Source organism: Anolis carolinensis, chromosome 1, assembly GCF_035594765.1.
Source record: "Anolis carolinensis isolate JA03-04 chromosome 1, rAnoCar3.1.pri, whole genome shotgun sequence".
Lineage (NCBI taxonomy): Eukaryota > Metazoa > Chordata > Lepidosauria > Squamata > Dactyloidae > Anolis > Anolis carolinensis.
The window spans coordinates 359,282,229-359,294,920 of NC_085841.1; the positions used below are offsets into that span (position 1 = coordinate 359,282,229).

Genomic DNA, 12,692 nt, shown 5'->3' on the forward strand with positions numbered 1-12,692 from the left:
CCACCAGATTGGTCATTATAATTATGCCAGTTGGAAGATTGAGTGGAAAGACTCAATCCCTACATTATCAAGTTACTGCTATATCTGATACTTCTCAGCTCTACAGGCATATATCACTTTTAACTAATTGCTTGATGACAATTTTTTTGTCCTCAATTTTTTAAAATTTTGGTCTAGCCTTTTTTTCCTTTTTTGTTCTCTGTCCAGTTGTATGTTTTTAAAACTTTTATTGGTGTTGGGAGACTAGTAAAAGAGTGCTGGAAAAATACTGACTTTCAGTATGAGGTAGCAATAATATATTTAGAGTAAATAATACAAGTAGTAATATATTTGGAGTAAATGACACAAGTGATCTTGAGCCTCAAAAAGAACGAGATCCTTGCCCTCAAAATGAAAATCATAAAGAATGTAGAGGCTGCTGAAAAATTAAATAATAACCCCTGGATGCATTTGAAGGAATGTTTTTAACTCGGTGTGCAAGGCTAAGCTAATTGTTTCATTTTATATATGCACATTATTAGTTTGGAATAAAACATTTGCTCTGATATATTGAAACCTTTTTTTGTACTGAAGGAACTTACTCCTATTCTTTCCATGTTATTTCCTCCATCGGTACTAGTGTTTCTTTCAAAGAAATAGTTTCATTGAGGGAGGTACACGTGTATATGCAATATGTTGTATAAATATTGTTTTCCTGTAGCTGACCTTCAAAGAGTTAGGGACTTGAAGAGTTAGGTCTAGTGGCAGATATTACTGAGTCGCCTAAATAAGGATGCAGATGCGGAGACATTTATTTGATCTGCATATTAATGCAAACTTCGCACTTCCCACTTTGCAAACCAAAAATGCACTTAGACTTGGTATTCAACCTTTTCCAAATTCTGCAGTTCAGTTTTTAAAATTTAGAAATATTTACGTTATGGAAAGTGTTCATAAAAGTGTTTATCTTTATGAAAATAATGTACCAACAATGTGTTGTATTAGGGGAAAGGCTTGCACTGTATATTAGATTTTGCACTGATTTTTTTAAAAATGTGAATTGATGCAGAAACAGAGTGAAACAAATGAAGCTGTGTAAAAACAGACCTTGAGCAAAACAAAAATTGAGATTCATGCCTCTCGGCTGCTAACATAAATGTCTTCATTGCACAAACAAAAGGATACCATGAGGAGGGGATTTGCAGAAGATAAGTGCCCTGGTTTTCCAATTAGAAAGATGATATACAACAGTTCATTTATACATTAAACTAGCCCTTTTGTGTAACATCAGCACATAACGCCAGTGTTTCTGCAGTTTAATCTGATCCAAAAATACAATTGACAAATGCTCCAATCTGGAGACATCATCAGCAAAACTAGGGAGAGGTGATGCCATCTGTTCTTGGTTCAATAGCACATTTTAGGCCCCCAGTGATTTGAAATCACTTGCAACTCAAAACAAGAGGGACACTTGAGAAAAGTATGGAGCTGCTGCTCATTTCCATGAATACAGCCCCTCGCCTTGCTGCACTGGATCCTATTGATATGCCAGGTTGTTTTGTTGATAATCCAGCTGAAGAACTATGCATAGTCATGTAGAAGCCAATCTCATGTAGACGCTGAGGAAAAGTTTTGGGGCCAGAATGATGGATTTTTATATGGCGTGTGGATAAATTAGGGCTAATTCTTCCAAGAAGGGAAAGATCTAATGCCAACTCAGGCTTCTCCTGACTGCCTCTACCATTTCCCCTCACAGGGATTCAAATAGCCAAAAGCAACATAATGGCAGAAAGAGTAGAGCGCTTTTAAAAAGTTCTCCCAGGATGGACTAAGCTCTTGCCTTTTGCCTCTCTTCTTTTTTTGATGAAATTATAGTACTCACATTGACTTGTGGATAAGTTGACCCAGGTTTGGGAGGTACAATTTCTAGACTTGTGTATGACGGGTAGTTTCCCAATGCCGACAATTGGGAACACTGGATTATTACAAGGCAGGAACAAGTTCGGGGAGTAGATGTCATAAAACATGAACGGGTTCCTCTCATGTAAACTGTCATCACACACACACACCAAGTGTGCTTATCATTTTGTGGATTTTGTGCAACCACTTTGCATTGTACGCAGATCCACTTCCATCATTTTCAAATGCATTTAACATGAAAAAGGAATGTCAAGCAGAAATGTAGGTTGACCCAGTGTTCTCTTTCTTTTGTGTCTCCCCAAGATTTCCTTTGCATCTTTGGTTGAAGAGTTGCAAAAAGTGTAAGTAGCACCTAGTCTTCTTCCTCTTCACTTCTAATGTACTCTAATATATACATGGTAATTCTAATCTAAGGTCTATGTGACCCACTTAGAACATAGACTGAGATTGCTGTTTACAAGGACTTTCTCAGAGTCTGGCACTGTAGCCATAACATTACATGGAGTAGCCCTGGGCACATAATATTGCAGGTACAGCATTTCTAGCATTGCAGAAATGGTAGAGCTCAGCAAAACAACACAAGCCATGGGTGAGATGTCAGCTATTGTCAAAATGGAGTTTGTCAGGCTAATTACAACGGGGCAACTGAATTTTGTTACAAGCCAGCAGAGAAGCTTAGTCTTTCTTCATCTGCCCTTCATTCTGAGGGAGAGGAGAGCAGGAACACCCACTTCCCCTTTAAAACATTCGCACTTTAGTCTGTCAATTTAGCCAGCTAAATCAATTGTGGAAGTTTGTTGATAATTAATTATCATTAAATTATAATCTGATGATACTTAAGAGTAATCATTGTTTGTTTGCATTTGGATATCACCACAAGCTATGGCTAATCTACAGTCAATTTAGTCATAAGGGAGTGAGATGCATTGAGAGGTCACAAAAATCTGGGAAAATACTAGATTTGTGTTGTCGAAGGCTATTATGGCCGGAAGCCATGATTCCAGATGCATTCTCTTCTGACGTTTCGCCCACATCTGTTGCAGTCATCCTCAGAGATTGTGAGGTCTGTTGGAAATTAGGGAAATGGGGTTTATGTATCTGTGGAAGGTCCAGGGGGGGAAAAAGAACTCTTCTGTTTGAGGCAAGTGTGAATGTTGCAATTGGCCACCTTGATTAGCATTGAATAGCCTTGCAGCTTCAAAACCTGGCTGCTTCCTGCCTGGGGGAATCCTTTGTTGAGAGGTGTTAACTGGCCCTGATTGTTTCTTCTGGAACATGGCCATACAGCCTGGAAAAAATCACAGCAACCCAAAGATTGGATTTGTTCTTCTAAAGCTGAACTATGGGATCCATGCTATATCTGAACTAGCTCATTATACATAAGGTAAGTGAAGATGCTAGAAAAGAGATGTTTTTCAACTGGAAATAATATCTCTACTTGTAACAATGGTTTGTTTGTTTATTAGCAGAGCATTCTCAACTATTTCATTGATATTATCCAACTCTTGTGCATTCATTTTCTTTTAGGTACAGCAAACATACACTTTAAATATGATTTAGACTTTTTTCAATTGATATTTATATATTTTTTCCAGTTGTAAACCATTTCCAAGCTCAAAAAGCAGTTCTGATAGATCTTGGGCAAACAAAATAGTAGAGCTAATATGGAATACAGACTCAATGGACTCTAAAGAGAATTCTGTACCAAGCACAGCCTTTCAATTCTTGCACTGTTCCCTCCTCTCTCCCCCAAAGAATCAGCGAAAAGGATGGAAAGATCAAATCTGTGGAGGAGTTGCTTCAGGCCGAAGTCCTTAAAGTTGCTACCAAGGAAAAAACAGTCATGGTAAGTTTGAGGCTTGTTGTGTGCCTATCTTCCCACTCTTTGTGGCATTAAACGTGTGTGTCTTTGACCCTGCTTCACATTTTTTTAGTAGTAATTACTTGTTTTTGCACCCACTGTTTCCATTTTGTGTGATTGTCTCCATTGCCCAATTCTGTCTGTTTTATCATTGAAAAGGCGTTAACACAGGAAATAGAGGCTCTGAATGAAGAAGTAGGAAAGGCCAAGCTTGAAAAAGACTCGCAGGTAAAGTGATATTAAACTAGAAGCTGGGAGGAAGCTTGCAGTGGGCCTTTGGCTGGTAGAATTTCTCTCCTTGCGGTGTGTGCTGCTCCTTTCCCAATCCGCTGTGTCCAGGTGGAAGAAGCTTGGCTTTTCCATCCATGGCCACTTAACCAAGCATTGCACAGCAAAAAGAAGCTTCTAGGATAAGCTTTGTTAACAGATGCAGTTTGATACCAGCTAAAAAGCATGTTGCTTAATTAAAAAGGGGTGTCTTCAGCTATTAAGTCAGTGGCCTCTACATTTTAAAAGTTATCTTTATTTTACAAGTAAATATGAAAAGCTCACATATTAGAAGCAGTAAGCACTCTCATACACAGGAAAAAAAAAGGAGCTTGGAAAAGCTATTGCACATGTTCTTGCATAAGTCTAGAGATTTTAGTCAAACAGTTGGTCCAGAAATCTGGGTTGCCTTATCCAAGAGTCACCATACCTTAACTCTTTTTTTTTTAAATGATAATTTTGTTTGCTTTTTCAGAATAGCGTGGCAAAAGGCAAGAACTTAATAATAAGTTATCGGAAGCCCGAGACAGTGACACCTACCTTGTTTCATACATCAAATTATTAAAAAAACATTGCACATACATTTAACTTTCAGACTATATAATATATAAGGTGTATTTGAAGCATAAATGAATTTCATTTCCATCTCCAAGATAGTCCCATATGTATGTATATGCAAATATGGGTACAGTAGAGTCTCACTTATCCAACTTAAATGGGCCAACAGAACGTTGGATAAGCAAAAATGTTGGATAATAAGGAGGGATTAAGGAAAAGCCTATTAAACATCAAATTACATTATGATTTTACAAATTAAGCACCAAAACATCACAGTGTATGGAAAACATTGATTATAAAAACATTGGCTACTAACAAATTGACTACAAATAAAGATAGAATTGCATAAAATGAACTTACAGTAACAACATTGTCAAAAATTAAATATGTAAAAAGTTCAGTCCATGCTGCCTAGAGAAACAACTGGATCCAGGAGGGAGGCAAACTGCATTGGATAAGCGCATGTTGGATAAGTGATACTCTACTGTAGTAGTAGTAATAATAATAATAATAATAATAATAATAATAATAATAAATTTTATTTATACCCCACCCCTTCTCCCTAAAGGGACTTGGGGCGGTTTACAAACAAGCAACAAATACAAAAAAATATATACGCAATAAAGAGTAAACAACAGTAGCAATAAACAATGATTATTTAGTACAATTAAAACAACAGAAGCATTAATAAATAACATTTTAAAAACTATTTGCCTCACTAAAGCAATCTAAATATACCTCACCGTTTAAACCAGCCATTCTCATTATCGAGCTATCCAGTGGTTATACTTAACGATCTTATGGTCATCCGATCCTGTCCAATAGTTACCAGTACAGTCTAGTCATTCTCAAAGCTTGCTTAAATATTCAAGTTTTTAGCTTCTTCCTAGAGATTAACAAGATAGGTGCTTGTCTTATTTCCTTGGGGAGAGAATTCTAGAGTTGGGGAGCCACTATCGAGAAGGCCCTCTCTCTCGTCCCCACCAACCTCGCGTGTGAGGGAGGTGGGATCGAGAGGAGGGCCTCCTTAGATCTTAACCAGCCTAGGAGAAGGCTGATCTTAACCAGCCTAGGAGAAGCTCAAAGAAGCATTGCACCATTCCACTTTCTCTCTTCTTTGGTACCACTTCTGGCCTTTTGGGGTGCTTGGGTGAGAAAATGGCAGAAATGTTGGCCAGGAGTAGTCGGTGGTGGTATTGTCTCTTTTACCTTGATATATCCTGCTTTGAACTTATACATGTTTCTATGGCTAGAACTCCCAGAGGTTCCCAGTTAACATGGTTACTGGCCATATTGGATGGAGGATTTTATTAGCAGTTCCCCAAAAATAATGTTCCCATTCTCTGAAGGTCAGGTCTTCTTCTAAGCTGATGCCTGCTGTAATACATATGGCTGATGCAAAACAAAGAGGGTGTACTTTCTTCTTTAGCACTGTTGTGTTTCATTCACGTTCAATGATGTATCCCTTATTTTGCTAGTGTATTTAATTCAATGACTGCCGGATATCACCTTCGATTGGTGGCAGTAATAGACTTTGATACAAATTCTAACTTTTAAATACAGTGTCATGACTCTGAATATATTGAAAGTCAAGCTCATATATATTTTATACTTGTTGATATTTTCAGGTGCAGTTTTTGAAAATGATCATAAAAATATAAAATGTATGAAAATAGTTGAGAAATGTTTAAAGTACCAGAGTAAAAATCCAATAGGCAGTTCAGAATCATTCTGTAAAACTCACCTTAAGAACATATTAACATGGTTCAGTCATTTCAAAACCAAATACAACAAAAATAAGATGTCACATTAAGCTTTAGGCAACCAGAAACAAGTAAGTCTATTATTGAGACCCATTTGAAGACCTGTAATGTAAAAGTGAGGCATAAGTCGATAAGAAAGTAGTCCCATAATTAGGATCTTATTTCTGGAATTTATCAGGGAAAATCCTACCCGGTATACCTGAACAGAACAAAGACAGTGTTTTAAATAATTTCATTCCAGGCCGGGAAAGAAAACCAGATGAGATCCAGATGTTTCGATATAGAACACCCACTTCAGTCTCCAGGACACTTGTCATGGGTTATGTGTGCTATAATCTAGTTATTGAAAAATGTTATGTTACATAGTTAGTTTCAGATCCTAGCATGTTTTTAAACCATAGTCACAGTACCCTAATATGAAAGACACCGAGAGCTATGGTTAGTTTAAATGTGGAAGCCCTCCATTCTCCTTTTCTGGCATATACCTTCACAATTTTTTCATCTGATTGAATTTTGGAATGCCTCATAGCTTGTGATCTGCTGACTTGGGTCTGTTAGCTGGCTTACCATTTTAACCACGGGTTTTTTTGGACATTCTGGTTGCCTGCTAGCCACACATGGTTTGTGAATTCATTTTCATTGAATGTTCGTCAAGCTTACATTTTGTTTTTTTGTGCTCTAAAACCAGGCAACATGGGTGTTTGCTTTTGCAATTATTGTCCCACATCTCCCATGTAATGTAGATACATAGGGAGCTTCAATTTCTTCTCCAGAAAGCTGATATCTGAAATGCTCCAGAATCCAATAATTGTCCACATGGATGTCCAAGACAGTGGTACCAACATTGTTCCATACATTGCATTTATTTACATTTACTTTCAGACTATAAATATACACACACACACACACACACACACACACACACACACAAACCGCGAAACAGCAAATCTGCAAAAAGCAAACTGCAAAGTAGTGAGGGAACACTCTCTCTCTCTCTGTATGTGTGTGTGTGTGTGTGTGTGTGTGTATATATATATGGTGTATTTGAAACATAAATTGATTCCATTTCCATCTCCAAGTTAATCCCATTATGTACATATATGCAAATAGAGGTAGGCCAAAATTCAGAAAGCTCGAACTTCTCATTCAGAGTATTTCAGATATTCAACTTATGCCAAAACTGATTCTGGGAATATCATTTAACTATATATTTTTGACTTGGTGTTGAAAATCATACACTTTGATTAGGAGGTAGCATTTCATTTTTTTGCTTAGGGAATTTCATCTTAATCACAGATTGTTTTTCTTAACTTTTCCATGTTGATTTCACTACTAGATGGGCTTGAAGAGTAATGTCTCTTCGGTAGTGTCTAAGAGAATGGAAGAACAATGGCTCTCATATTTATGCAATGTGGAAATGAAATAATGAAAGAAGGCTTTTTCTGATTTTAATATATTTTAAAACTGTGTACTGATATTTCCATTTAAAGCTGCTTGCATTAAAAAGAGCTTTATAAATGGTAACTTGGTGAATGAAAGCCCTCCTCTTTATGGAGTAGATGGAATTTTATGCCACACTAATTGCTTCTAGAAATACAAACATTTCACACACACACACACACACACACACACACACACACAGACAAATATCATTAGCTTCTTGAAATGTGATCTCCTTATGTTGTTGCTACTTCCAGTTACTTTGTGCTTCTTTTCAGCGTAGCCATAAACATGTATATCAATACTGTGTGCTCTTTCTGTAGATATCAGTTGCCCAAGAAGTCAAAGAACTTCAGAGTCTGTAAGTATTGCTGCTAATTTGAATTGTATTTATCTGCCATTTATTTTCTGTTAACAATATAGATGTTTTAGTTGACTTTGACTTTGCAATCATTCTAAATCATTTCTACAGTTTTATCTGTGTATGTATTTATTTGTCTTCCTCCTCCTCTTTCTCCTTTTCCTCCACCTTCTCCTCCTCTTTTTCTTTTATTTATATCCCATTGCCCTCCTATCCCTCATTGGGAATCAAAATGGCTCACAATTTAAAAGCATAGTACAATTGAAAGCATAGAAAAGTGAGCATTAAAACACAATTCAACTATTTACAGTATTAAAATGATTTGTTTCAGGTTAAAATAATAAAATGCAGTTAAAAACATCATTTTGGCATGATCCGAGATAGTAGAACCCTCAAACCTGACTTCACTTTTTGATTTGGGTTAGGTAATCAAGTTAATCTAAGGCAGTGGTTCTCAACCTGTGGGTCCCCAGATGTTTTGGGCTTCAACTCCCAGAAATCCTAACAGCTGGTAAACTGGCTGGGATTTCCAGGAATTGTAGGCCAAAACACCTGGGGACCCACAGGTTGAGAACCACTGATCTAAGGTAAGATTAGGCAAGAGCCAGGCTTTAGCACAGCAGATTAAACCACTAGCTGCAGTAAATCTTGTCAATCAAAAGGTTGACAGTTCAAAACCTGGGTCAGAGTGAACTTCTGGCCTTTAGCCTAGCTTCCGCCTATCTAGAGGTCCGAAAGCAAAATGTGAGTAGAAAAATAGGTACCGCTTAAAAACTGGAAGGTATTTTAAGGCACCCATAAAGAAATGCCAGAAAAATGCCAGAGAATCGATCAAGGAGGATGTTTACGAACAAAGCTCTTCGGCAGGGAGATGGAGTGACAGCCCCCCCCCCCCCCCCCCCGGTGTGGCTGGAACCAAGCACAAGCCTCCAAGATGCCAAAGATGGGGGAAAGGCTATATATACCTCTTATCAATTGTCTTTCTTGTCAGTGTATAAATGGCATTGAATATTTGCCATTGAATATTATGTTCTGTGATTCGCCCTGAGTCCCTTTCAGGGTGAGAAGGACGGAATATAAATACTGTAAGTAAGTAAATAAAAAAATAAATAAGGCAGATATGGTTTCAATAACTAAGATAAGTCAACTTTTAGATCTTTGCTGGTTAAGTTAAATTGTTATTTTCCTCTAATGAAGGACTCCATGTGAGTCTGAAAGGATTAGGAGATTTCACAAACAAATTGGGCAGCCGAGCAAGGATGGGGAGCCGTGGAGGGCAAAATTTATCCATGCCTGATTTAGCTAATACAGAATACGTTTAACAAATAACTTTTCCATTCTGTTCTTAAGTTATCAGAATCATAGGCAGTCCTTTCATACAGAAGGTCTCAGGTTTAACCCTTGGCAATTCTAGTTAGAGAGGGTCTTAGAGTTGCTGAATAAGAGCCTGTGTGACACAGTGGTCTGGATTCAAATCAGTACACCTGTAACCAAGTCATTGTTTTACAGAGTATTTAACTAATCTTTCTGAAGGTATGTTAGGCGTTTTCTCAAAATCTGTTTGCTTTCAAAGTAATCATTCATGTTTCTTGTCTTCCCTTCTGCAGACTGAAGGGGAAAGAGGAACAGGTGAGAACCCTTGAGGTGTCTTTGAAAGAAAAGGAGAGCGAACTTGCCAAGAAAGGAGAGTGGCTTCAGGTAGAGTCTCGTGCAACTTGGAAAAAAAACCCTCTTATTCATTACAAAATGCAGGACTTTTGTGTTTGATACGATTTTTTAAAAAATTTCCAAAGGGTCAACAGGATACATTGCAGCACTTGAACAACAAAGTCAAAGAACTTGAACAGCTGAACTCTGAACAGGTGGGAGAACCTTTACTTTCGTTCTGTTTTGCTCTGCGACTTTCACAAGTTATTTAATTTAGCAGAAAGAATTTTATCGTGCTGTCTTCAGTGCAGGGTCCTACGCCATTCTGAGTCCTTGGGAAGCAAATAATGTTTGTAGCAGGAGCATAGCAAATAAAAAAAATTGGGTGTGCCCTTGCCCCTCTGAGTGTTTTTATAGAAACTCACAGATAAATAATGTGTGAGAGAAAGCACATACTGTCTATTTTGCTGAATAGCTTCTATTCCAGTAGGATTAGAATTCAAAGACATTGCAATGTTAGTCTGTACTATCAACATGCAGTATCACTCCGTCTAAGGGAGTAGACTTTGGCTATGGAAGTTTATGCTACTAACCTCTTAGTCTCAGTCTCTAAAGCAGGCATGGGCAAACTTAGGCCTTCCGGGTGTTTAGGACTTCAACTCCCACCATTCCTAACAGCCGCTTAAGCGTCTGAGGGAGAAAAGGAAAGGGCTTGAGGCTGTTAGGAATGGTGGGAGTTGAAGTCTAAAACACCCGCAGGGCCAAAAGTTTGCCCATGCCTGTTATAGAGGTTTAAGAGACATATTTGAATTAGCATAAAATGATCCAGAGTATATAGTTTGATTAAACAAATCAGAAATAGAGTTAGGGTTCTGCAGAAAATAAATGTCTTCTGAAGGGTTCCGTGACTGAAAAGGTTTTGAGAATTGTTCTAGAAAAGCCACCAGTTGAATTATCTTCTCAGCCATTAAATCCCTAGGAGATCTTTGATAATACTATTGTATTCACATTCTTCATGTCTCTTCCCTGTTAGATATCTGTTGGTTCCTCAATCAAGGACCTTGAAGCTCTGTAAGTAAGCCAGGTGGAGCGCCAGTCTTTGCTATTATTTCTCTTTTACGTTTGTGTGAGATTCAGTCTGTTTTTGCAGTCTGTGTGAGAGAGAAAGATGTGTATCTCATCAGTGTAGCTTTCTGTATTTCAAAGACTACTTTTTGAAGACCTGTTGAAATACTAAATACGTCAAATCGGAGCTTGGGAGCATTAACATTGTTTGGGGATCACAACTTGCAGATTATCCGGCCTAAAGGATGAATGGATTCTGGGACTTGCGATCATTTTTTTCCCCTCAAGCCAAGCATCAATACAAAAGTCTTACAAAATTAAGAGCCACTGAATTTTTAAAGAAAAATATATGCTGGTTTTATAGGAATTTGGTGTTCCAAACTAAAAAATGACCTCAAATTGGCCTCATCACAGTTTTTTCATAACTTGCTTTAATGTTTCTATGCTGTAATATGTGAATCAATGAAGTTTAAGTGTTAAGATTAATGATGACACTTGTGAAAGAGCTGTATAGCATTTTTATTATGTTTTCTGAATTGAGAACCCATAAATATATTTAAAATATCCATGATACCGAAAAATAAAATTCATCTTAGGCCTGTGAATTGTTTGTTCCTTTCCTGGAAAATTGCCAGTTGTTTTGGATACTTTCCCTTAACCACCACTTTAAATAGTAGTGACATAAACTATAGTAGGATAAACACTTTATGTAATGAGAATATATTTCTCATCATTTCCTGAAATACATGGAAATAACTTTCAAAATTGTGTCCATACAGATTGAGGGGGAAGCAAGAAGAAGTACAAAAGATGGAGGCCTTATTAGATGAGAGGGGAAAAGAAGTTGCTCAGCACAGAAAAGAATTGCAGGTGATGGCTTAACGGCCTAAGAAGGGGAGGGTCAAATATTACGAACTGGGCATTTGGGTGTAACTCTGCTCCTCTCTTACAGGTGGTACAGGAAGAGAACCAGTTATTGAGAGCACAAATTCAGGAAAGAAATCAAGGAAACAATGAGCAGGTATTTTCTCCTGGTTGCTGATTTTGAGCTGTGGGGAGAAGAGGGAAAGGAGAATGGTGTAAAATCATTCAGGTTGTAGTATCTAGGAAGTAAAATCAGTCAACTTGTTCTACATTTCCTTGATTTTATCCTGTCTTCTTCAAGAAAGAAAATAATACTGCTATACTGTTTTACCATCAATGTACATTGCACTTTACAGCAAAAACACAACCAGCCCTGTAAAATGTATAACACACACACACACACACACACACACACACACACACACACACACACACACACAGAGAAAGCAAGGAGAATGGCAAATATAAAATAATACAATAAAACTATTAAATGATTTGTTTAGCTTGAGTATAAAACACAATAAAATATAAAATAAAAATTGGAGCAAGTTCAGAAAAGCGGGGTCATGAGAACAAAAGTTGATTATAGTCAATAGTTGGAAGAAGCTTCATGGTCCATCTCGTCCAAAATCCTATTCAATATAGGATCTCTAGCTAAATAATAATAAAACTATAATAAAACTTTATTTATACCCTGCCACCATATCCCCAATGGGGACTCGGGGCAGCTAACATGGGGCCACGCCCAGAACAGTACAATATAATAAAATATGAAAACAGTATACCATAGCACAATTAAAAGCAATACAATAGATGATAATAAACATTACATCAGAAAACAGTAAAACAGGGCCGGCCGCATGGACACAAGGATAAAACTCGGAGTGAGAGGAACAGAGGAGTACTCCACTGTGGACAGGGACACATGAAAGCGGGGCAATCTAGAGGGTAGATGTTGAGGGGGGAG

The 12,692-nt window shown here is 37.5% G+C and overlaps 1 protein-coding gene across 11 annotated transcripts in view; it reads left to right on the forward strand.

Annotated features, from left to right (window-relative positions):
• The window catches only part of ktn1 (kinectin 1), a 154,167-nt gene that overhangs the window by 108,939 nt on the left and 32,536 nt on the right, over positions 1-12,692 (forward strand). For 7 of the 11 annotated variants that reach the window (XM_062968626.1, XM_062968631.1, XM_003227137.4 and 4 more), the window contains 9 exons: positions 2,203-2,240; positions 3,655-3,745; positions 3,920-3,988; positions 8,112-8,149; positions 9,757-9,847; positions 9,943-10,011; positions 10,830-10,867; positions 11,641-11,731; positions 11,814-11,882. In XM_062968626.1, coding sequence (XP_062824696.1) covers positions 2,203-2,240; positions 3,655-3,745; positions 3,920-3,988; positions 8,112-8,149; positions 9,757-9,847; positions 9,943-10,011; positions 10,830-10,867; positions 11,641-11,731; positions 11,814-11,882 — 594 coding nt within the window. The remainder of the gene's footprint in view (positions 1-2,202; positions 2,241-3,654; positions 3,746-3,919; positions 3,989-8,111; positions 8,150-9,756; positions 9,848-9,942; positions 10,012-10,829; positions 10,868-11,640; positions 11,732-11,813; positions 11,883-12,692) is intronic. The other 4 variants (XM_062968629.1, XM_062968632.1, XM_016997268.2 and 1 more) reach the window with 1 other exon arrangement.